Source organism: Filicampus tigris, chromosome 2, assembly GCF_054856515.1.
Source record: "Filicampus tigris isolate MCC_2025a chromosome 2, RoL_Ftig_1.0, whole genome shotgun sequence".
NCBI lineage: Eukaryota > Metazoa > Chordata > Actinopteri > Syngnathiformes > Syngnathidae > Filicampus > Filicampus tigris.
Window position 1 is genome coordinate 2,728,838 of NC_141218.1, and position 20,687 is coordinate 2,749,524.

Consider the following 20,687-nt stretch of genomic DNA (forward strand, 5'->3'; position numbering starts at 1 on the left):
GCCATGTTGCAAATGTGGGTGATCATTTTTATGAATAAGGGCGCAGGGTTGCGGCCGGACAGGCAAAAAAAGGGTCAAGTGCCCAGCTCTGTGTACAACTAACCCATTAAGGACTAAAGCGCCTGTCTCAACAGCTCCCCAAATCCGTCGGTCGCCTTTGGAATTACCCTTGAAAACCTGAAGTTTTCCCAGAAATTCAACACTTACAAAATGATTAATATCTCAGCCCATTTAGCAGACAGAAACATCATTCCAAAAGAATTAAAGGGGTGGCTTTCACACAGGCAGAATTTATTATTATTTACTGTTTCAATCGAAGATGTAAAAATAACGTGTCAGTGCAAGAGAAGCACTACTATAAAAATCGAGTGGTAATTACCATCCTCTGTTCTGTTGCAAAGACGTCAATATCGTCATTGTCTACAAACCATATCATATCACGTTAGTCTGGTTCCACTGGTCGTGCGCGTCGTCTATACAGCACTGCCGTTACTTATTAGTGCTCCCGACGATCAACGGCGTCCGCCATTAGCCTTCCTACGGCTCGAAAAAAACATCCACAACATCCTCCGCGGTCTGGCGACACCGTTACGTGTATTTTCTAATGCATTAAATTGGCTAAGAGACGGAGAATTGGATTAAAAAAATGACACCGACATATTCGCTCTACCGCCTTTAAAGGCAGAAAGACGCAACAGCGCTCCCGGCTCTAGTGGGTGAAACGCGCTTATGCGCTCCCGTCCTTAATGGGTTAAGCAAACAGTTGTTCTCTCATACAGCTTCACTGGCTCCCAGCCAAATTCCAGATCATCTTCCAATTTTCCTCCACACCTTCATGCCATTAGATGTCAACGACCTCCATCCTGACACACATAAATTGCACCCACCTGACGAGTTGGCCTGCTCTTAGTCACAGATTGCTAAGCCTGTGCAACTCTCTGCTCCAGACAGAAAAAAAACAATGCTGCTTCTCACTTTGTTTACTTCTAGTTGTGGGAACACACAAGAGACCCAACTGTCCCAGACCAACTGAGGGGTCTGCGTGCTGCGTAGGCTTCTAGTTCCATCTTGCTTGTATTTTGCTCCAAGACCAGTTAGAGATTTGTAGACCAGCAGCAAGATTTTCAAATTGATTCTTCGGCTCACAGGAAGCCAGTGGTTTGAGGACAGGTGTGATGTGGTCCAGTTTCCTGGTGTTTGCAAGGACTCAGGATCAGAGGCAGCTGCCAGATTGATTTTTTACTAAGACCTGTAAAGACATCATCACAGGAATATAACCTACTGAAAATAAAAGCATGAGCATTTTTTTTGTCTGGTTGAGACCAAAAACCCTTCATTCAAGCCCTTTTTTCAGGTGGTCATAGGCAGATTTAGTCATGGCTTTGAAGTAGTTGTTAAAGTTCAGGTCCGAGTCAATAATTATGCCAAGATTGCTCACTTGATTAGAGGCTTGATCTTGGACCTTTTGTTATTGGGTCCAAAAACAATCACTTCTGTCCTGTCTGGATTGAGCTAGAGAAAATTCTGGCCCGTCCAATCACTGATTTGATGAATACACTTCATCAATGTAGGCGACTATAGTCATGGGATGGTATTGAAATATAAAGTTGTGTGCCATCTGCATAAGACAAATACGATAAGAAATGTTGTGATGATCCATAATCTGTGCAAGGGGCAGCATGTAGATATTAAATAGAAGTGGTCCAAGAATGGACCCTTGTGGAACCCCACACAGTGCCACCAAGTCCTGTTCTTTGAGCATAAGGATAGGAACTAATTTAAGATAGAGATTAGGTGGGACACAGTAAGAGGTGGGACTCTTCCATATAAACAAATGGTATTGACGCGGCATGTTAATAAAACCTCAGTTAAAGATAATACCGGTGCCATGGGACTTATTCATGTTTGCCGACACAGACATAGTAGTACATGGTGTGAGAAGCGAAGAAGTCCGTCTCAACAGTGAACGAAAGACGACATCGGGGAGCAGCGGCAATTTCACCGCTAGCCGTAGTGCGAAGCTAACAGCGGGAGCTAACGGCGACTGCGAAAATACTATGGATCCCCTGTTTTCAATCAATCCACCTGAAAACTTTGATTTTGGTGACTACTCGTCACGGCCCAACTGGATTCGTTTTGAGAGGTTTTGTGTTGCGGCGGGACTGGATGGCAAGGAGGAAAACTCTCAAGTAAACACTTTGGTGTACACGATGGGCGACAAAGCGGATGATATTTTGGGCACGCTAGGGTTGAGCGAGGATGAGCTTAAGGAGTATCAGAGTGTGAAAGATGCCTTCGATAAGCATTTTATAGGCAAACACAATGTAATATATGAGAGGTCACATTTGAGCAAAAGCAAAAGAATCGTGGGGATCAGCTGAGTCCTTCACTGCTGCAGTCTGCAAGTTAGCAGGAAACAACCACCATGGACCACTGCAGGATGAAATGATAAGAGATAGGCTAGTGGTGGGCAAACAGTACCAGGGCCTGTCAGAAAAATTGCAGATGGGCAGTGGATTAACACTGGAAAAGGCAGTGCTACAGATAAGACAGCAGGAAGAGATAAAGAAACCACAGCCAATTGTGAGAGAAACAAATGTTAAAGACATGAAAGAAGCAAACGTGGATTTAGGAAAGTTTCAGAAAAAGACTTTCAAAGATAACCAAGCAGAGAAATGAGACACATAGAGTCAGCATCAATTCAAAAAAAGGACACAAGCAATGTGGGCGCAATGTGGCAAATCACCTGCACACTCCAAGAACGACTGCGCAGCGAGAGTGCAGAAAATGTCGGAAAAAGGGACATTTTGCCGATCAGGCAGAGTTGGGGCAGTCCTGGAGGAGGAAGACAAAATGTGTGTGGAACATTTTTTGCACTGGGGCGCCGGCTCATGTCCGACATGACCTTGGAGACTTCTTACCTCAAGCCATTAGTCAACTAAGCAGCTCCGATCTTCCCAAGAGCAACGAACAGTCAACGGAGCCTCATGTTATATTTTTATTATTTACACACGGTTTGGAGGACACCTTTAGAAATGGCAAAAATTTGTGAACAAAAGTGAAAAAGTGAACAAAAATTCAACAGTGAAATCAAATTGATCTTGGGCACCACTGAGGTGTGCTTGCACTCTGCCCATCTGGTTGGGCAGCAACGATGCAAATCAGTCAGCTATGGGAATAGGCCTAATTATTGGAATGAGTAAATTGGAAAAGTAGAGCAGCAAAAGAAGACAATTGCTTCCTCGCGGAAGCACCTAACGTCAGGTTGCCCGTGAGCAACCTGACCTGTAACTCTAAACTACTACATGTACTAGCCAATGGGAAGCCCGAAACAAATATTATTTACAGGTATACAGTATAGCGCGCTATCACGCAGAAGACTCGCAGATTGCTTCAAATACATAATCAGATTTTGTACATTAAAAAGGGGGGGGGGGGGGGGGGCAGACCAAAGCCAGTCTGACAGGTTTTGAACTGCTTTTTCTAACGACTCAGGAGGCAGCCCTTCAAATTTGTCCTCTGAATGGTTAGTTTGAGCAAAACCTGTTTCAACCATTGTGTTTGATGAGCAAAGCAGGTCTGTGGCGATGGCCGCACGTTGTTAGCGCGTGAAATGATCAGCAACTCTGGTGAGCATGCTGTTGCATTGATAGCTTCTGGGTTTTTGTTGCCACAGGTGAAGGGAGAGAAAGATGCTCGGAGAAGATGTGAGCCAACGCTCACGTCTCATGGTTTGAGCGTTGTCGGCTTCTCGGTGAAGTTCACCACTCTCAGCGTGATGTCGGGGGGCAGCCCTCGTTGCACCAGCTCCTCCTTCAGCTGCGGGACAACAAGCGGCGCGTCACCGGTGTGCATCCACGTGCTGTGCGCGTGGAGTGTTGTGAGTGCATACCCGCGGTAAGCCGATTTGTTCGACATTGTTGCGGTTAGTCAGGCTTCGGGACAGGAACGTGGCATCCAAGAAAAAAACCGCTAAAGAGAAAAGACACTCGGCTTTCAACGGTTGGCCTGGCGGACCAGTGGCAGCGGTGAGCCGTTTTTGGCCAATCAGTCAGAGCAAAAGTGCTCGACTTGCGAATCATTTCATCGCTTTTTTTTTTTTTTTTTTTTAAATAGTGGCGACCGGCCCGCCGCTGCCACGCGATGATCTTGTCGAATGGTTTTTGGAAGAGACAGTAAGAGACTCGACTCACTGTGGTCAACTGCCACGATGACGCAGCGCATACTGGAGTGATATGTCTCCGCATTCAGGGTGGCTTCAACAACGTAACAGATGGGCTGACGTAGCCCCGAATCCTCGACAGTCGGCGTCCAGGCCAGAACAAAATGGCCGCCGCCCAAGGCCGTCTTGTTTATGCCGGCCGGCCCGCTGAACAGCACCTCTGTGATCCTAGCACACAAGTCCACAACATGTTAGCCACAATTTGTGCAAGGCTCGCTCAATTCGGCCATCGAGGCACAGGCTAAGGGTGCCATGGACTCCAGGGGGCTCCAAAGCTGCAAGTGTGGGGTGGGGTGGGGGTGTGATTGGGGGTCATCTTGAATATTAACGTCTATTAACACTTAAAATGGAAGAGATCTTAGGCCCATAGATTCAAATGCAAAGCAATGCCCATGTACTGTAATATTGTAACCCTTAAATATTGTTCTATCTTATCGGAGGCCGTGGTACGGCGGGTTACAATATAGGTTGAGCTTATAGATTGCTTCTGGCGTCTTCCTTGCCAAAACAACCAACACGGCAGGACAGTGTTACGTTGCGTCTTTGTTGAACAGCCTCGCTCTAATTCACCCCTCTCTCTCTTTTTCTTCTTCGCTCCGGAAATGCGCCGGACCAAACCAACTCAAAAAGAAACAAATGCTTAAGCATAGGGATGTAACAATGAATTGAAAATCGATTTGAAATCGATTCGCTCCGATTAAGCGAGTTGATTAAACTCATCTAAAAAAATGCCTTGAAATGTTTTTTCATTCCAGATGCATAGCACATTTTGAATGTGTAGATCAAATTTTGCTTTTGCGCCAACCATCATTGCGTATTGCGTTTGTGGATGGCTGCAGAACCACACCAGTGCACAGAGACAAGCATGGTAGCAATTTTTTAAAAATCGAATTGCAAATCTGGAACTGAAAGTCAAATCGAATCGGGGCTTGAGTGAACGGTTACATCCCTACTTAAGCAGGATAAAAATAAATATACATTCACAACACAATATTGCAGCATGTTAGAAAAATAATAAAGAAAATAATACGTGCAATCCCCAAATGAACTCATTCACTGCAAGGCATTTTCAGACCCTTTTTTACCAAACGTTTGGAAAAAAATAAAAAATAAAAATTCCTGGGATTGAATGGTTGGACTGTGAAAAGACAAGTAAATTCGTCAATGGCAGTGAATGAGTTAATATACAAAAATGTTCTTATTCATATCCTCCACAAACTGCAAGGCACCTTTTGAAAGCTTTGAATCTGTGTTGATGTACAATCCATGTCCGGGAATGCGTTTTCCTAGGATCTGTAATCTCATAGGTCACACCCAACTGTCCATCCTGCGCTACCCGTTTCAGAAATGACAAATGGCCCTTGCCATCTGGGAGCCAACTTATTCATTTTGTTAGCAGGATCGCGAATAGACTCGGGCAACCCATGTTGTCTGACATAGTCCTCAAAAATACATTTCGCAACTGTTATGGCACGCTGATCTTTCAGTGGGAACAGATTGGCATAGCGTGCGAAATAGTCGGTGATAACTAACGCATCCGGATTTCCCTGACATGTAATAGGTAGGTCGGTGATATCCGCAGTTACTTTTTGAAAAGGTCTGTCTGTTTGAATGGACTGAAGTGAGGCACATTCCCGTGGTACAGGAGACGCACCTTTCTGACAAGGAAAGCATTCGGAACAAAAGGTGTACAAATCACCAGACATGTATGGCCAATAACAGATACGTCGAGCTCTCTGAAGTGTGCGGTCAGTGTTTAAATGTTAATTTAGCCGATTGCCGTCTCAAGCAGTTGATCAGACCTGAAATTTTTGGCTCTTTTCTGTGTCAATTGTATATAGTGTTTTATGTTAATTTTTTGATCAACCCTTGTGTATTATGGCCTTTTTGTTTATTATTATTATTATTATTACCATTATTATTATTATTATTTATTGTTTGTAAAGTGCTTTGTTACAGCTCCAGATGTTATGAAATGCGCTATATAAATAAAATTGTATTGTATTGTACTTAAGCAGAATGAAAATAAATGTATAGTCACAACACAATAGTGCAGTATGTTAGAAACATAAATGCAAAATAACATATACAATCCCCAAATTAATATGCAAAATTGAAAATATCAATTGGCTACTAAATCGTGTGTTACACAAATAAGACGAGACTCCCCCCACCCATCAGCAACTGCTTCCCTCTGCCGCCCTCTTTTGGCAGATTGGGATCACTGACAACCTCGATGCTGATCAACTCAAACCGGAAGTGATGTCATGTGGCTGAAAATTGATTCTTCGGAGGACAGCGTGTGAATTTGGACACAGTTTCTGACTCGGGTTGATCCTGTTCATGTGCCACGGACAGACTGATGTACTGTTCATTGAGATGTCTGCCGTTCGACACAAATGGTAGGTGCAAGAAAGAAAACGCATTCACTAACCATTACCTCTGCCGAGCATGATGCATTTTTCAATGGTTGTGTATTTTTGTCATTTTACTCGTTTAAATATAGTGGTTGTGAACCGCTTTCTTACGATGTGCGTAGGCTGTTGTGTAAAGTGTGACACCACCAGGAAGTGGTTTCCGTCGGAAACATTTGGTAATAACTTTGTCCTTTGAAACTGGAATGTGACAAAGCAAAGCAGACAGTGGAAGAGATAATTGCATTTCTGTGGTGATAAATGAAAAAAAAAAACCACGTACGTCGACAACTTTGCTTCCGCATGAATGTGAATCTCCAGGGTCTGGTTTACAAAGGCGTAGAAATGAACTTTGTCCGGAGGTGTCGGATCTATGAACTTGGGCAGGTATTCTCCTGGGGTGCACAACTCCACTGGCGGATCCACTGTAAATGTGCGCAGGGCAAAAGTAAAAGTTGGGATAAGAACATTTGCTAACAAGTACGCAGACAAGGGACTGGCGGCAGCTGAGAGGATTCATTTTACATTACATTTTTCACTGCTTAGTCATGATTTTTGATTAATTGGACATTCGTAAAAGTAAAAGTTCAAAGTAAGTACTGACATATTTGGAGTTCTAGTAACACTTGATCATGGTACCAACGGAGCGGCCCTGACTGTACCGAGTGTTGACTTGTTTTGCAATGCTACTGCTAGCGATGCTAATTTGTGGAAGCTGCACTGCATTTTCTCCCCTGTGTCTATTTATTACAACCGAAAGGCACAGTGTGTGCAATGTTTTGATGTTTCAATGTTCATTTTAAAAAAAAAACACGATTAATTTCCAGAGCTGTGCATTTTACTAAAAATTTGCAGTCCGTTCATCGCGCTCCCCGGCCGTCCCAAATAGTAATTTAACGGCATCTTTGAACAACATTCTCTTTGGAAACTCTCTTAACGTTATTCAAATGTGCCATTCGGTTAGAGTCGACGATTACATAGACGGGAAAAAATGGGCTTCCGACTATGCTTGGACCTACTATTTTTTTTAAAAGTTTCCCGTCCATCGTTTATCGCCTACAAAATGGTTGTCCGTCATAGGCAGACCGGTCCGTCACATAGGCGGAATGCGCAGCTCTGTTGATTTCAATCATATCCAAAAAAACATGTTCTATCATGTCAAGGTGCATTTAAAAAAATATATATACATAATTGTGGGCCTAGGATTTGCTAATTATATTACATAGCTTGCGACGTGTGCTCTGTGAGGCACTGGCGCGCACCTGCTTCAAAATGCACGGTGTTTCGAGCTTAGGTCCTTGCATTCTATTAGTTCACCACTAGATGGCACAAATTCTACACAATGTCCCTTTAGTAGGCATTTTAACACTCGCATGCTATCATGGGGGTCAGGGATCAGTGAGGAAAGGAGAGGTTCAAAATTAAATTTTTGTCTTTCAGTACAGAATGTGATCCTTTTTGGTGATATCCTACAACACTTAACGGAAAAAAGCTTAATGTCTGAAAACGAATAACTCATCACCAAAATGTATGTGGAGAGCTCTACTCATGGCCACTTCCGCCTCTGAAAATACACAACGCTAACCTCGGCATTACGGATGCCGTCCACGCAAGGCGATGCGTTTTCACGTCTTCCTGGAGGGCCGCCGTCCTGCCTTTTTTTCGCTGGATCTCTCCCTGCCGTAGCACAGCTGATTTGAAATGATCAGCTCATCAGCAAGCTGTGCAGAAGGCGGATGACGATCCCGATCGTTTGAATCAGGTGTGTGTTGCAGCAGCGAGAGATCCGGGGAAACGGGCGGGGCGGCGGCCCTCCAGGAACAGGATTGAAGACTGTCCCCACTTTTGGCACCTGGGACTGGATGGTTACAAGGTGAGTCAAGTCCAAACGAGCACATTTCCTCACCCCTCAGCACAAACTGGACGGGGATCTCGCTGATGGGTTCATATTTGTTGATAAATTTCGGGTTCGCCTCTCTGCCACTTAGAGTCAACGGCTTGACAGCAATGTCCCTCATGACCAGCTGCACGGCGTACAAGCCCTCCACGCTGCTGTCGTTGACGATGGGCTTAAAGTTTAGGAAACAGCCCTGCAAAGAAGGGGGAGTCAGCATGGGCTGGGAATCGAGGAGGCAGTTGTTTTGAGGGCTCACTTACTCCATCGATGATCAAAATATTTGGGTTGTTATCGGGGAATAGGGGTAAACAATCCACAAGATCTCCATCAGGGTCAAAGACGGGCAGTCGTGATTGCGTCAAACAGTTGGAAGGTGACCTTGGAGATTCATGCAAACATTCTGTAAAGTGGCAGCTGGTTGCCGTGGCGCACAAACTTCAGTGTCAGGGTGCTCGTACCTGTAGACGGGAAGCATGGTGACCAGAGGCGAAGAATTTGGCCTGCCGGTGTCGTTCCTGATCCTCAGCTCCGCGTTGGTCACGGCCAGCACGTCTCCGACGTTATTGATGACGTCGATCCACCGGACGCCCTCCAGACTGGAAGAGCAAACGTTTTTAGTTTTTGAGTGGATTTGGGACGGACGGGATCCGAAATGAGCTCATCAAAGGGGACCGCACCGACTGCAAGGTTTGAAAACTAGATTAGTTTGGATTACGGTGGTTTTGGAATGGAACCAATTGAAGTCCAAAGAGAGGGCTTTCTTCCAAAAAAAAAAAAAAAAGCCTTCAAGATGTTCACTGCTAGTTCAAGCCGACTGTCAAATGAAGAGAATTACATAATGGTTATTTGAAGCAACCGCATACCTGCCGTTATAATTAGGATGGGAATTTTGACTAATTTGCCCGCCGACTCGTCTCAAATTTTATTTGCGACTGGTCGACTAGTCTATAAGGAAGAAAACTTGAATTTGAATACATATTGAATTCAAAGTTTAAAATGCAAATGTTGTGTGTATTTAGGGGCTATTTTAGCCCAAACATTCAGGACGGTTTGTTCATTTAAATTCTATTGATGTAACGACAACTGACTGAAAAAAGGTGAACAATTGAAAGAGAAATACATTTCTGATACATTTTCCAATGCAATGCATGGCATTTATTATGAATAATGTAATGAGTAATGGTACCGACTCCCAGTCCAGCAGGGTCTCATTCGCTAGCAGCACGCTAGCTGCATTGTCATGCACACAGGCGGCGACTTTATTTTGCGGTGCCCATGTACCCATCACACTCCGCAGGTGAGCAGCCAAGTTTTCAGCTGTGTGTCTTTCCTCTAAGGCGCATGTCTGATGTCCTTCGTCCACATACCTTATACACGTCATAGTCGCGTAAGATTCGGTGGCCATGGGCGTCCATCCGTCTGCAGTTATGGCCGCTTACAGTCGTCGACCCGCTCAAACGACCGTAGCGTCTCCTCTTTTATTTGGTTATGGCTACTCTCGAGTTGGCACCTGATTGTTTTGCGACTTGGCACCGCCTACTCGGGCTCGATATACAGCATTCGTTTTTCGAACCCTTTGCCTTCACCAAGAAGCGGCAGCATATCGCGGGCAGTCATTTCACAAATTAGTTGGGTAATCTTTGCTGTGCATGCAGCGCCTGGCTGGAACAAACGCTCTCATGCTCGTCTGCCTGGTCCCGCCGCCATGCCCACTGTCATATGCTGCATCAAAATAAGATCAGGTAAGAAGGCCTTTATTGATCCCACGGTGGGGAGATTTTCAGTGTTACAGCAGCAAAGATATAGGTCACACAGGGACGGCGGCATAATGTAGCCATTAATGTATAACATTAACGGCAAACGGTGCTGGGTTTTTTTCGTGGTAACCCTAGAGATCTTCAGAATGTACTTTTCTAAATATTCTTCCCCAATCTTAGTGTCCCCGCCCCCTACTATGTGTGTGTGGGTGCGGGGGTGGGGCGGTTAGGGGGTGACGGAGCAATTCTCTCTTGGTGCTCAGCATGTTTACAGAGGCCGAAGCAGGGGCGCGTGGAACAAGATGCGTGATACTTTATGCCGCGTTTAACCGACGAGTAAAATAGAAAACGTTTAATAAATCGGAGACGGTTAAACGACTAGTCGCGCACATCCCTAGTTATAATCATGTTCTTTAATCCTCTGTGAAAAATGACTGATATTGCAACTTACTTGGTCACTGGTCATTGGATGTTAAAACTGTCAATTGACATAGTTTGTCTGCACGACCGTATTATACTGCTCCTCAGTGGCCAAGGTGTGCCTACCAAAAGGAGCAGCGCAATGTCCAGTGAATTCAAGTTAAAAAAAAAAAAAAGTCTGAAAAACTTGAATTCTTTCATTTACATTCTTGTACATAATGTTTTTACTGTGTAAGGTACAATATTACAGAGTGCTCAAAAAAAAAAACGCATTACAAAAATATGAGTTTTTTGGGGGCAGGCTGGAAACACTTCCATTTATTTTCAAAAGCTTTACTCTTTGTGTTTTGAGTTACAAATGTGGTCAAGGGACGACCTGAGCTCAAATCTGAAGGCAGTACTGTTGTGTGTTTTGTTAGATTGGGTGGAGAATTATTTGGAAGGTCAAAACGCATTTGCCACAAATCGTTCAAACAATTCTCTTCAATAAGGCCATGGATGGAGAATGGTTTGAACCTATTGTCACGGTAATTAAAGATGACAACACCACCCAAAAATTTTGGAACAATATGTTCTATGCGATTTCACTAGTCTAAACGTTGCATTTGTTTTTTGACCGTCTCTCGGGGGCGTTAAGGATTTTGTCACTTCTGTCGCCTGTTAATGACATCACAGTTGCTCAGGTAACAACCAAGCACACAGCTCACCTGTTTTCAAAAGCTGAGCCATGATTGGTCGTTACCTGAGCCCTGAGCATCTGTGATGTCATTTTCAGTGACAAAATGGCCGCCCCCTGAGATGGCGAAACATGGATAGATTTTGCTGCTTAAATCATATTCCACAAATCAATCAGAATGCCAGACTAGTGGGACTGCATAGAACATATTCTTGAATAAAAAAAAAATGTTTGGGTTCCTCTTTAAATGTTCCCAACTGGTTCACATACAGATATTTGAAAAAGAAGAGTTTGCGCCATTTCAACAGTGCCACCACAAGCGCCGAGGCAAACTCATTGCGGAGAGCCCCGAAGAGCCCGAAGGGGAAGCGGACGGACGCGAGGCTCTCCAGACTCACCGCAGCACCAACTCATCGATGGCGTTGACGTGCACGACCACTTCATCCTGACACCACTCTCCGACGCTCTCGTCCACCCGATTCACGGACACCACCTTGAGCGTGCATTCGTCCAGCGGACAGTCCACCACGGTGAGGTTGCCGCACTCCCGGAAGGCCACCTTGTAGCGAACGACCGTCTGCCGAGCAGACGCTGGTCATGAAGACGGCGGACGCCGATGTCTGGCGCCGGCAAGGCAGAGCGTCTACGTACCGTATCGTTGGAGCCCTGCAGGGGATGGTAGGTGAACGCTGTGCCGGTGAAGTTAATCGCCTGGCAGCTGCAGGCCAACAGCGACAAGACCAACAGGCAGCAACGCATGATGGACGACTGGAGCACACTCGCACGACTGGGGATAGCGAGTCACAGGTGAGCGTCTGACAACAGCGCCTATATGCGGTCTAACTTGTTCTTCCTGGGAAAAATGACGCCTCCCCGGGTCCCGTAATTTACCATCAGAATGCAAAGGTGAGGCCTGGCAGGTTGCCATTGCGCAATTAACTTCGGAGCCTGAGTGTACCATGTTGCAAATGTTTGTGTACAATTAAGCAAACAGTTGTTCTCTCATACAGCTTCACTGGCTCCTAGCCAAGTTCCGGATCATCTTCCAATTTTCCTCCACACCTTCATGCTATTAGACGTCAACGACTTCCATCCTGACACACACAAATTGCACCCACCTGACGTTGGCCTCCTCTTAGTCACAGATTACGAAGCCTGAGCAACTCTCTGCTGACAGAAAAGAACAATGCTGCTTCTCACTTTGTTTACTTCTGGTTGTGGGAATACGCAAGAGACCAAGTGTCCCAGACCAACTGAGGGGTCTGCGTGCTGCGTAGGCTTCTAGTTCCATCTTGCTTGTATTTTGCTCCAAGACCAGTTAGAGATTTGTAGACCAGCAGCAAGATTTTCAAATTGATTCTTCGGCTCACAGGAAGCCAGTGGTTTGAGGACAGGTGTGATGTGGTCCAGTTTCCTGGTGTTTGCAAGGACTCAGGATCAGAGGCAGCTGCCAGATTGATTTTTTACTAAGACCGGTCAGATTGATTTTTTTACTAAGACCTGTAAAGACATCATCACAGGAATGTAGCCTCCTGAAAATAAAAGCTGTTTAATAAAAGCATGTTTTTCTGTGTCTGGTTGAGACAGAAAACCCTTCATTCAAGCCCTTTTTCTGGTGGTCGTAGGCAGATTTAGTCAAGTAGTTGTTAAAGTTCAGCTCCGAGTCAATAATTATGCCAAGATTTCTGGCTTGATTAGAGGCTTAAGTGATAAGAAATGCCGTGATGCTCCATAATCGGTGCAAGGGGCAGCATGTAGATATTAAATAGAAGTGGTCCAAGAATGGACCCTTGTGGAACTCCACACAGTGCCACTAAGTCTGTTCTAGTCTGTCGAGCTGTATATTATGATCAAGTGTGTCAAATGCAGCACTGAGATCTAGCAATACACAGACTGTGGTTTCAAGGCATCATTATCTATCTGTTTGTCATTTTAGACTTGAATAAGCGCATTGTCTGTGCTGGGGTGTGGTCGAAATCCAGACTGAAATGCAGTCAAGAGATTGTTTTGCATCATAAAATTGTAAATCTGTTGAAAACCAGCTGTCTTAATGATTTTTCATTTAAAAAAACAAAACAAAAACGGAAGTAATAAGTAGCCCAAAGAAAGCTCTTCCAGACAAGGCGGGGCAACTCGTGTGGAAAATGGAGGGGAAGTCCAGGAAAGGCATGTTCATCCAGTTTGTAAAATCAAAAGGCGCCGTGAGCAGGCAAGAGTGAAGGATCACGACTCTCAGAGCCATACCAAGGCGTAAGACAACTAAGCACTGGCAATTGAGGAAGAATACGTTAACATAAAAAGCTTCCATATTTGAGTCAAGGTACTCTTGTTTATTTTGTCCACTACAAGTTTATAAGATGCATCGTATGCTGGCTTGTTTGGCTTGCATTTCGTAGGCCTGGCTGAGAAACTGAGTAACTCCGGCCTAGTCTGCCCATGTATCTTAATGTCTTAGCGTTTTGACATGCTTGCCACTAGGAGGTCTTGAAACAAGTTTTTCAAGCCGCAAAAATGCTGCGGAAACATAAATCACGGCAACAAGCACACTCTTGGAAAGTTCCTGTTGTACATGTAAAATAACTCACATCAGGATTTAGAAAGGAAGAAATCAAAGACAGATCATCTTCAAATTCTACTCTTGATTGTAGTTTACTCTCAAAACAAGATCCAAAAATTATTGACAAAAGATACAAAAGTGTTATCTTGGAGTGCCGTGTACAGGAAAAGATTAGTGCCGTGTTTCTGAACAAGATTTATTCCCGTAAAACACATTTTCATCACAATTGCAAGGTGTACTTGATTGCGCCAAAAAAAAAAAAAAAAAAAACATTTTGTTTCAACCGTCACACGGGTCAAGACTCTGGCACCGCTGCAATGCGTTTATTAGGAGGCGTATGGATGATTGACACTCTTATCGGCACAAACGGGACGGCCCCCAACCCAAACGGCGTGTTTGTAGATCAGATCACTCCCGACGTTTCCTCTGCCGCCGTGTCCTCTGCCGCCGTGTCCTCGCTGTAGCTCGCCAATCTCAGCGTGATGTGCGAGGGCATCCCTCGCGCCACCAGCTCCTGCTTCAGCTGCGGGTCCCAAAGTTGCACTCAAAGCGCGTTGGCGAATAGCGACGTGTTGCGCAGTGAATGACGCACCTGCGTTAAGACGCGCGCCCCGATGTCGTCTGCCGACAGCGGGAACTCCGACTGCAGCCTGGCTGTCACCGCAACCACAACTAAAGACACAAATGACTCTCAGTACAACGGGTTGGCTCGATGGCTGAGGGGTGACGTCGTCGCAGTTTCAACCTGCCAAACTTGCAATGAGTCAATAAATCCTTGGGAACAAAGCTCTGATACGATTGTGACGTAGCATCACAAAAGTGCCGTCGCTGCATGAGAAAAGTCAGGAAGTTTGGTTCTCATAAGAAAAGACATTTGGACAAGAGTAGAGAACAACTAAAAAATGTCAATTGCAGAACATTCCTCTAGGGGTCGTGTGGGTTTGAGAAAGTCCTCAAAATATTTGTTCTCCAACAAGTGAATCATCGCAACGCTTTTACTATCATGAATTGACATTTGACGGCTTTTAGACTCCCGTCTTAGGTGCTAACTTGCGTCCTTTTCCACTTCGCCTCTTCGGCATCCTCAGCTGACACTGACAGCAGTGCTACTGCAACTGCCGTTGGAGCCACTATGATAAAGTTTATTTCCGCGCATCGTTTTGAGGACACACACGTTTCGGTGGCTTGCGGAGTGTGAGGCGATCCTCGCGAAAAATGCCTTTCTGACATTTGAGGATGTCAAATGGAAGGAAGCGGCCGCAAGAGGCCCCACTCACCAGGTTGAACGGTCACAATGACGCAGCGCATCTCCGACTGACGTACGCTGTGGGAGGGCGAAATTGGCGCGTTAGCATGCTAATGGTGCGCCGATGCTTGTCGGTGATGAGCGGACCTGACGTCAACTTAAAACACGTACGTCAGTCCGTCGTCGACCGATTGGATGGCAAAGCAGACTGCCTGACTTAGGCTCAAATCCTTCTCAGTCGGCGTCCAGACCAGAAAAACGCCGCCGCCGCTGATCGTGACATGCATGAGAGCCGGCCCCCTGAACACCACCCTCTGGCCACTGGAACACAAATAGGTCTTTGTTGATTGACAGAACATTTCCATTCAACAACGCAGTACAAAAAAAACCAACAAAAGAATGAAACAACATCTGAACCCATACGGCAGTCCGCCAAGGAGACGGAGGCAGGCGTACTCACCACTACGCCGCCGTCCTGCGATAAGTCATTTCTCGTCTAACAGTGAATGTGAGCAAGAACGGTTTTGGTTCAAAGTCGGCTGGGATAAGCGGAACATTCTGTGGGAAATGGATAGCCAATCGATTCTGTCGTCGCTCGTTTGGTTGTTGTTTTTTTTAACGCCCCTCGATTCTAAGCATTCCGTCTGTCAAACACGTACAGAGATATTTGCACTGAGAAATCGGTGGCGATCCCCAGGGTCTCATTGACTGAGGCAAACAGATGATCCCCGTTGGCTGGTGTCGAATCCTGGAAGACAGGCAGGTACTGTCCCTCCACGCAGGACGCCACCGGAGGATCCACTGCACGTTTACACGGAGCAAAAGAGTTAGTGAACAACAAGTCCAACAGTCAAATATGGGTTCTTGCCTACAGGTGATTCTTTCTGAGTGGACAGGAATTTACCACACTTTGGGTGTTATTGGCTCCCTTTGCCCCAAGATGCAGTGGTGAGTTGTATTTGCAATTATTTGTTTTCATTGGTTACTGCTGGAACGTTCAAGTATAACTTGCCATGAAAGCAGTCCTTGGGGACCGCTGACTTGAGGGGACTGGAGAGTCGTGTTTTGAAAAGTATCGACTCCCCAGATACTTACGCGCCGTATCCGAATATAATACTAATATATATCGGTACTATGGCGGCGGAAGGCAGCAGGGCCAACCAGCCAATGTTCAAATAAAAATGTTTTTATGCCTTTTGCCATTTTTTTTTTTTTTTTATCCCCGCGGAATGTTGAAATGGTATCAAATATTTTAGTGGGTATCGATATGGAGTTTGAAATGTTACTATCGTGACAACCCTACTGGAGACTGGGCATGCAGTGACAACGGGAGTCCCGAGTCCAGACTTTCTCACCCATCAGAACAAACTGGATGGGGATTTGTCCGATTGCATCCTGGCTGGTGAAAATCATCTTGTTTCCCTCGCCATTGGACAGATTGATGTTCTGGCCAGGAAAGTCCTCCATGATCAGCTGCACGGCGTACGCGCCCTCCACCGGGAGGCTGTCGGGACTGAAGACCATGTTGCAGTCCTGCAAAAGAAGCAGCAGTCGGCACTGCGTGGCGCTGACTAAAATGCTGGTTGTTTGGGATTTTAGGAACTTCATGCCAACGCTTGCGATCTTGTTTTGGCCAGCAGCGAGAAAGATGTTTTCAGCGGACACACACTCACCGGCGAGAGCTTGAGAACCGATGTGGCGTTTTGGTATCGACACCTCACCACGTCTCCGTCAGGGTCAAAGGTGGGCAGCGTCACGTTCCTCTGGCAGTTGGCGGGGACTCTGTGGAACGTACACAAACGGTCGGTAGCTGGCCGCCGCCGTGCCCCGCACCTCCACCTCGGGGCGCTCTTACTTGACAACGGGCAGCACGTTGGCCCGAGGGGACGCGTTTGCCCGGCCGGTGTCGGACCTCGTCCACGTGTTCACGCGTGTGACGGCCAGCACCTCCGTCACGTTGTTGGTGACGTTGATCCACCGGAGGCCGTCCAGGCTGCAAGACCAACAGCACAATTGTTTGTTTGTTTCTTTCTTCATTTCAAGGTTGTGGAGACAGCCGGTTTCGACTTACCGAAGCACCAACGGGGAACTCTGGGTCACGTTATAGTGTGAGAGTCCCTCAAAATGACATTGTGAGTCCAGAACGTTTAAGAGCAAAGTCTCTGAGCCACAGTCCCCTGACTGGCACGTCCAATTGGGTACCACACACGTGTTTTGGTAGGTCACTTTGTAGCCAACAGCCACCTGCGGAGCCGTGGGGTGTCATGAACAGGGATAGTTACTTCTTTTTCAAGTGTCCCTAGCTAGTTTCCCTGGCAACCGTTCCCTCTCCCTGTACTGCAGTAAAGAAATCGGTGGAGGGTACATACCGTATCATTCAACCAGGGGTCGTAGGTCATCACCGTGCTCAGGAAGTTGAATGCCTGGTAACCGCAGGCAAGCAGGGACAAGACCAGCAGGCACCCCCGCATGATGGCCGACGGACACACCAGAAATAGCACTTTGTGCCTCTGGTCCGGACAGCTTCTTGAATTGCAGTGAAAAAAGTCGGTGGGCGTAGCCTGGCACGAGGAAATTGCGATAACATCGAATGAGTGTGTATGTCCGTGCGCGTGCACGTTTGTGTCAGTGCCTGTGTGTCGTTTTGACTTCCAACCAGCTGCACAGCGTTGAATAGGAATCTTTGATTTCAAAAGCAACAACGTGGGCCCGGCCCCTCGACCGAACTGTATTGCCGTTGCATGCGCTTGAGCGAGGAGGTGACAAGAGCGAACGTTGCGCTTCACGGCTGAGCGAACTTGACGCCCACGTCGGAAAAGTCCCTCGCGCCACTGGTTGCCGGACCAGTTCTTTGCATGCATGCAGACAGATGTGGTAGAAAACTCACAAGGATGAGGAAGAAGATGGTGTCATCAAATCAATTTATAATTAGACAGACACTTACTGCATGTGCTTCCCCATGTTTTCACAAGAGCCCATATTATTTATTTAATGCACTTAAACCTCACTCTTTCCTGATTTGTGACATTACAATAAAAAGATGGAAAGCAAACTCGGTGGACCGCATTCCAACAGATTGCGATTCTGATTTTGCAAAGTCTATTTTCAACAGGGTGTTCAAACCACTGCGCAGAAACAATGCTAACGTTAAAACACGCTGCACTTGACAAACATAATCCAACAATCAAGGGAAGCACGTTGAGCTAGCGGTTAGCATGTCTACCTCACATTTCCTCTTCTGCCTTCTTCCCGTGTGGGGTTTGTCTGGTCTTGCGTGTGTTTTCTCAGAGAACTCCAGCTTCAGTTGGCAAGAAGACCGCACATTTATCCAGAACGAGAGAAGACATCATGCTTTGAATGCAAAGCTGTTTTCACTCCTGCCTGTCCATACTTCTATAAAATATGTATCTTACGGTGGCTATCAGACGAATGCTGCCACGCTAGTATTATCAAACACCACACATCAGAAATGTAAGATTTTCTTTGAGAACCCCCAACTGCTATGCAGCTGTGAAACTAATAAGTTGGCCAACGGGATCAATGCTGTTTTAGCGAAAGAGAGCCAATTGCTGTCAACTACAACTTTTGGTCATTTAGTGGAACAGTCTCTGTTTTATTTTCGCTTGTCTTCGCTCAGTTAGGTGGTTAGAGGCTACGTTTAGAATCTAAAGTACGGTGTCCTGCTTGTTTTCCATCTGTCACTTCTGAAACACACCTGATTCAAACGATCAGCTCACCATCAAGCTCTGAAGCTTCATAATGATCATGATCTTTTGAATCAGGTGTGTTGCAGCAGGGACGGATGGAAAACGGGCAGGAAAGCGGCCCTTGAGGACCGGAACTGGACATGTCTGGTTTGGATGATGATAACAGAAGACGCAAAACTGGCTCCTTGTCACCACTTTTTATTTTGCGTTTAGACGAGCGTTTATCAGAGAAAATATGCATGCATACGGGGACGCAAGAGTGTGTGGAATTCTGTTGTGTAAGCATGCCAGTGATGTAACTCCGGCATGTCGGTGCGCATGCGTCAAATCACACTTTGTCTCCTAACTCTGTTCTTTGCATCCAAAATGATGGCTACCAGCACACACAAAAAATGTAGGAAGGTCTCCTGTTGGGTTATTAAAGCAGGAAGAGCAACGTGCTTGAAGGGCCCTCGGGTGGAGCTATAGTCAGACATGTTTGTTTACTTCCCTGTACTTGCACATGTAACTGACGTGAGCAGGTGAGACTTTTGAGTTTCGCAACGTAACAGCGCGAAGTATTGTACTGAATGTTGCAACTTTCCCAAGCAGATTGATACTGTGGAGAATTCCTTTGAGTGACTCGTGTATCAATCCATCTCTTGCCAAGTTACTGTTTACTTTAGGCACACGAGCTATTTTTTAAAACTCCATGCCTCAAAGATACAAATAATATTCACAATCAAACTCTACATTATGACACATGTTCACACTAGGGACTGTATATTTCAAATTTATTTGAAATATTTTTATTTGAAAAGATAGAGATTAAAAAAAAGGTTTCACAGGCGTGTGTCGTTATTTCTGGCATCCATTAAAAAGTTTTAACTAGAGTACTGTGGTCTCTGTTTGGCAAGAATTGAATATAATTAGCAACGGTTCATTCATAACTTTTCAAAAGAATGCCACACAATACAATAAAAACATATTTAATGGACCCGCAATTGTTATTTAACATCAATTATCATTAACAAACTTGACACCGAACACTATCAATGCGTTTTGGTAAACTGCGCTTCCGCATTTGTTAACAACTAATCAGGTGGTGGCCACTGTGTCGTTGAGCCCGCCTACTCCCTTTTCCCATTGGTTAAGCGCACTGTCCATCATTCATCACAATCATGTGACTTGTGTTTACGGCGTTTCACTTCCGCCGTCCGTCGTCTCATTCATTGCACAGTGTCAACATCCGAAGTTGGGGCTTTTAAAATCTCGCAAAAGTTGCTCGAGCGAGCCGCTAAAGAGTCCCCGCTGTCATTCGGATTCTTCCTGCGGCTTGCGGGACTGGTCGAGCCCCGCTGGGAGTGATGGCGGACGGGGAGAGCTCACCGCTGCTTTCCGGGCACTACGACGGAACAACCGGCAATTCGCTCGGAGGAAGTTCGTACGGACTCCTCGCTGAAGCCCAGAGTATGTCAGAAATAAATGTCTTAAAATATTACACGGACCGACATGCACTACTCACTAAATGTCCGGGATATTAAGCTCGCCCAAGATCATAGGAATTTTTCATTGCTTTTAAAGATCGACAGATAATGGTTGGTGGTCACCTGCTCACTGAAGAGTTTTCACTTTCTTTCTTTTCAATTACAAAAGCATACACATCAATCTGTCAGGACTTTGGAAGCGGAGATTCACGGTTAGAGTCCCAATGTGGACAACGATGTAAATGGCAACTCCAATCGTCCCTTCACCGTATCACGGTCATTTTGAATTATAGCTTTTTCGTTGTATGGGAATTTGCAGTGACAT

At 45.7% G+C, this 20,687-nt stretch overlaps 3 protein-coding genes across 10 annotated transcripts in view; 1 reads left to right on the plus strand and 2 right to left on the minus strand.

Annotated features, from left to right (window-relative positions):
• LOC147150836 (type 1 phosphatidylinositol 4,5-bisphosphate 4-phosphatase-like) overlaps positions 1-20,687 on the plus strand; it is a 32,031-nt gene that overhangs the window by 8,642 nt on the left and 2,702 nt on the right. For 2 of the 6 annotated variants that reach the window (XM_086015112.1, XM_086015121.1), the window contains 3 exons: positions 3,677-3,897; positions 6,437-6,624; positions 11,659-20,345. In XM_086015112.1, coding sequence (XP_085871238.1) covers positions 20,243-20,345 — 103 coding nt within the window. In that variant the 5' untranslated portion in view covers positions 3,677-3,897; positions 6,437-6,624; positions 11,659-20,242. Of the gene's footprint in view, positions 1-3,676; positions 3,898-6,436; positions 6,625-8,527; positions 9,221-11,129; positions 11,238-11,658; positions 20,346-20,687 lie in introns of those variants that run through there. The other 4 variants (XM_086015155.1, XM_086015147.1, XM_086015129.1 and 1 more) reach the window with 4 other exon arrangements.
• LOC147150837 (uncharacterized) lies at positions 2,985-12,223 on the minus strand. 2 transcript variants are annotated; one of them, XM_086015104.1, is made up of 9 exons: positions 12,038-12,223; positions 11,785-11,963; positions 8,992-9,129; positions 8,794-8,911; positions 8,543-8,726; positions 6,920-7,061; positions 4,194-4,390; positions 3,893-3,972; positions 2,985-3,819 (listed from the first exon to the last, which is right to left on the minus strand). In XM_086015104.1, the coding sequence occupies exons 1-9, from the start codon at positions 12,143-12,145 to the stop codon at positions 3,727-3,729; spliced, it is 1,239 nt and encodes a 412-aa protein (XP_085871230.1). In that variant the 5' UTR covers positions 12,146-12,223; the 3' UTR covers positions 2,985-3,726. The 2 variants fall into 2 exon arrangements, with proteins under 2 accessions (XP_085871230.1, XP_085871226.1); XM_086015100.1 differs by having other exon boundaries at positions 3,893-3,993.
• LOC147150838 (uncharacterized) lies at positions 13,702-17,900 on the minus strand. Of its 2 annotated transcripts, none has more exons than XM_086015083.1 (10): positions 17,559-17,898; positions 17,261-17,433; positions 17,045-17,182; positions 16,863-16,971; positions 16,545-16,722; positions 15,849-15,990; positions 15,361-15,510; positions 15,221-15,267; positions 14,536-14,615; positions 13,702-14,466 (listed from the first exon to the last, which is right to left on the minus strand). In XM_086015083.1, the coding sequence occupies exons 1-10, from the start codon at positions 17,658-17,660 to the stop codon at positions 14,347-14,349; spliced, it is 1,239 nt and encodes a 412-aa protein (XP_085871209.1). In that variant the 5' UTR covers positions 17,661-17,898; the 3' UTR covers positions 13,702-14,346. The 2 variants fall into 2 exon arrangements, 1 of the variants encoding a protein (XP_085871209.1); XR_015082200.1 differs by having other exon boundaries at positions 14,389-14,466; positions 14,536-14,688; positions 17,559-17,900.

What these genes read in the sequence shown, in the direction of transcription:
- LOC147150838 (XM_086015083.1), bottom strand. Translation starts at nt 17,660, where the DNA reads ATGCGGGGGTGCCTGCTGGTCTTGTCCCTGCTTGCCTGCGGTTACCAG. An exon ending in AGTTCCCCGTTGGTGCTTCG is followed by an intron (nt 17,183 to 17,260) that starts GTAAGTCGAAAC and finishes TTGGTCTTGCAG; the next exon opens with CCTGGACGGCCTCCGGTGGA. An exon ending in TCGGTCGACGACGGACTGAC is followed by an intron (nt 15,268 to 15,360) that starts GTACGTGTTTTA and finishes GCCCTCCCACAG; the next exon opens with CGTACGTCAGTCGGAGATGC.
- LOC147150837 (XM_086015100.1), bottom strand. Translation starts at nt 12,145, where the DNA reads ATGCGTTGCTGCCTGTTGGTCTTGTCGCTGTTGGCCTGCAGCTGCCAG. An exon ending in ACCATGCTTCCCGTCTACAG is followed by an intron (nt 8,912 to 8,991) that starts GTACGAGCACCC and finishes TGAATCTCCAAG; the next exon opens with GTCACCTTCCAACTGTTTGA. An exon ending in AACAAATCGGCTTACCGCGG is followed by an intron (nt 3,820 to 3,892) that starts GTATGCACTCAC and finishes GTTGTCCCGCAG; the next exon opens with CTGAAGGAGGAGCTGGTGCA.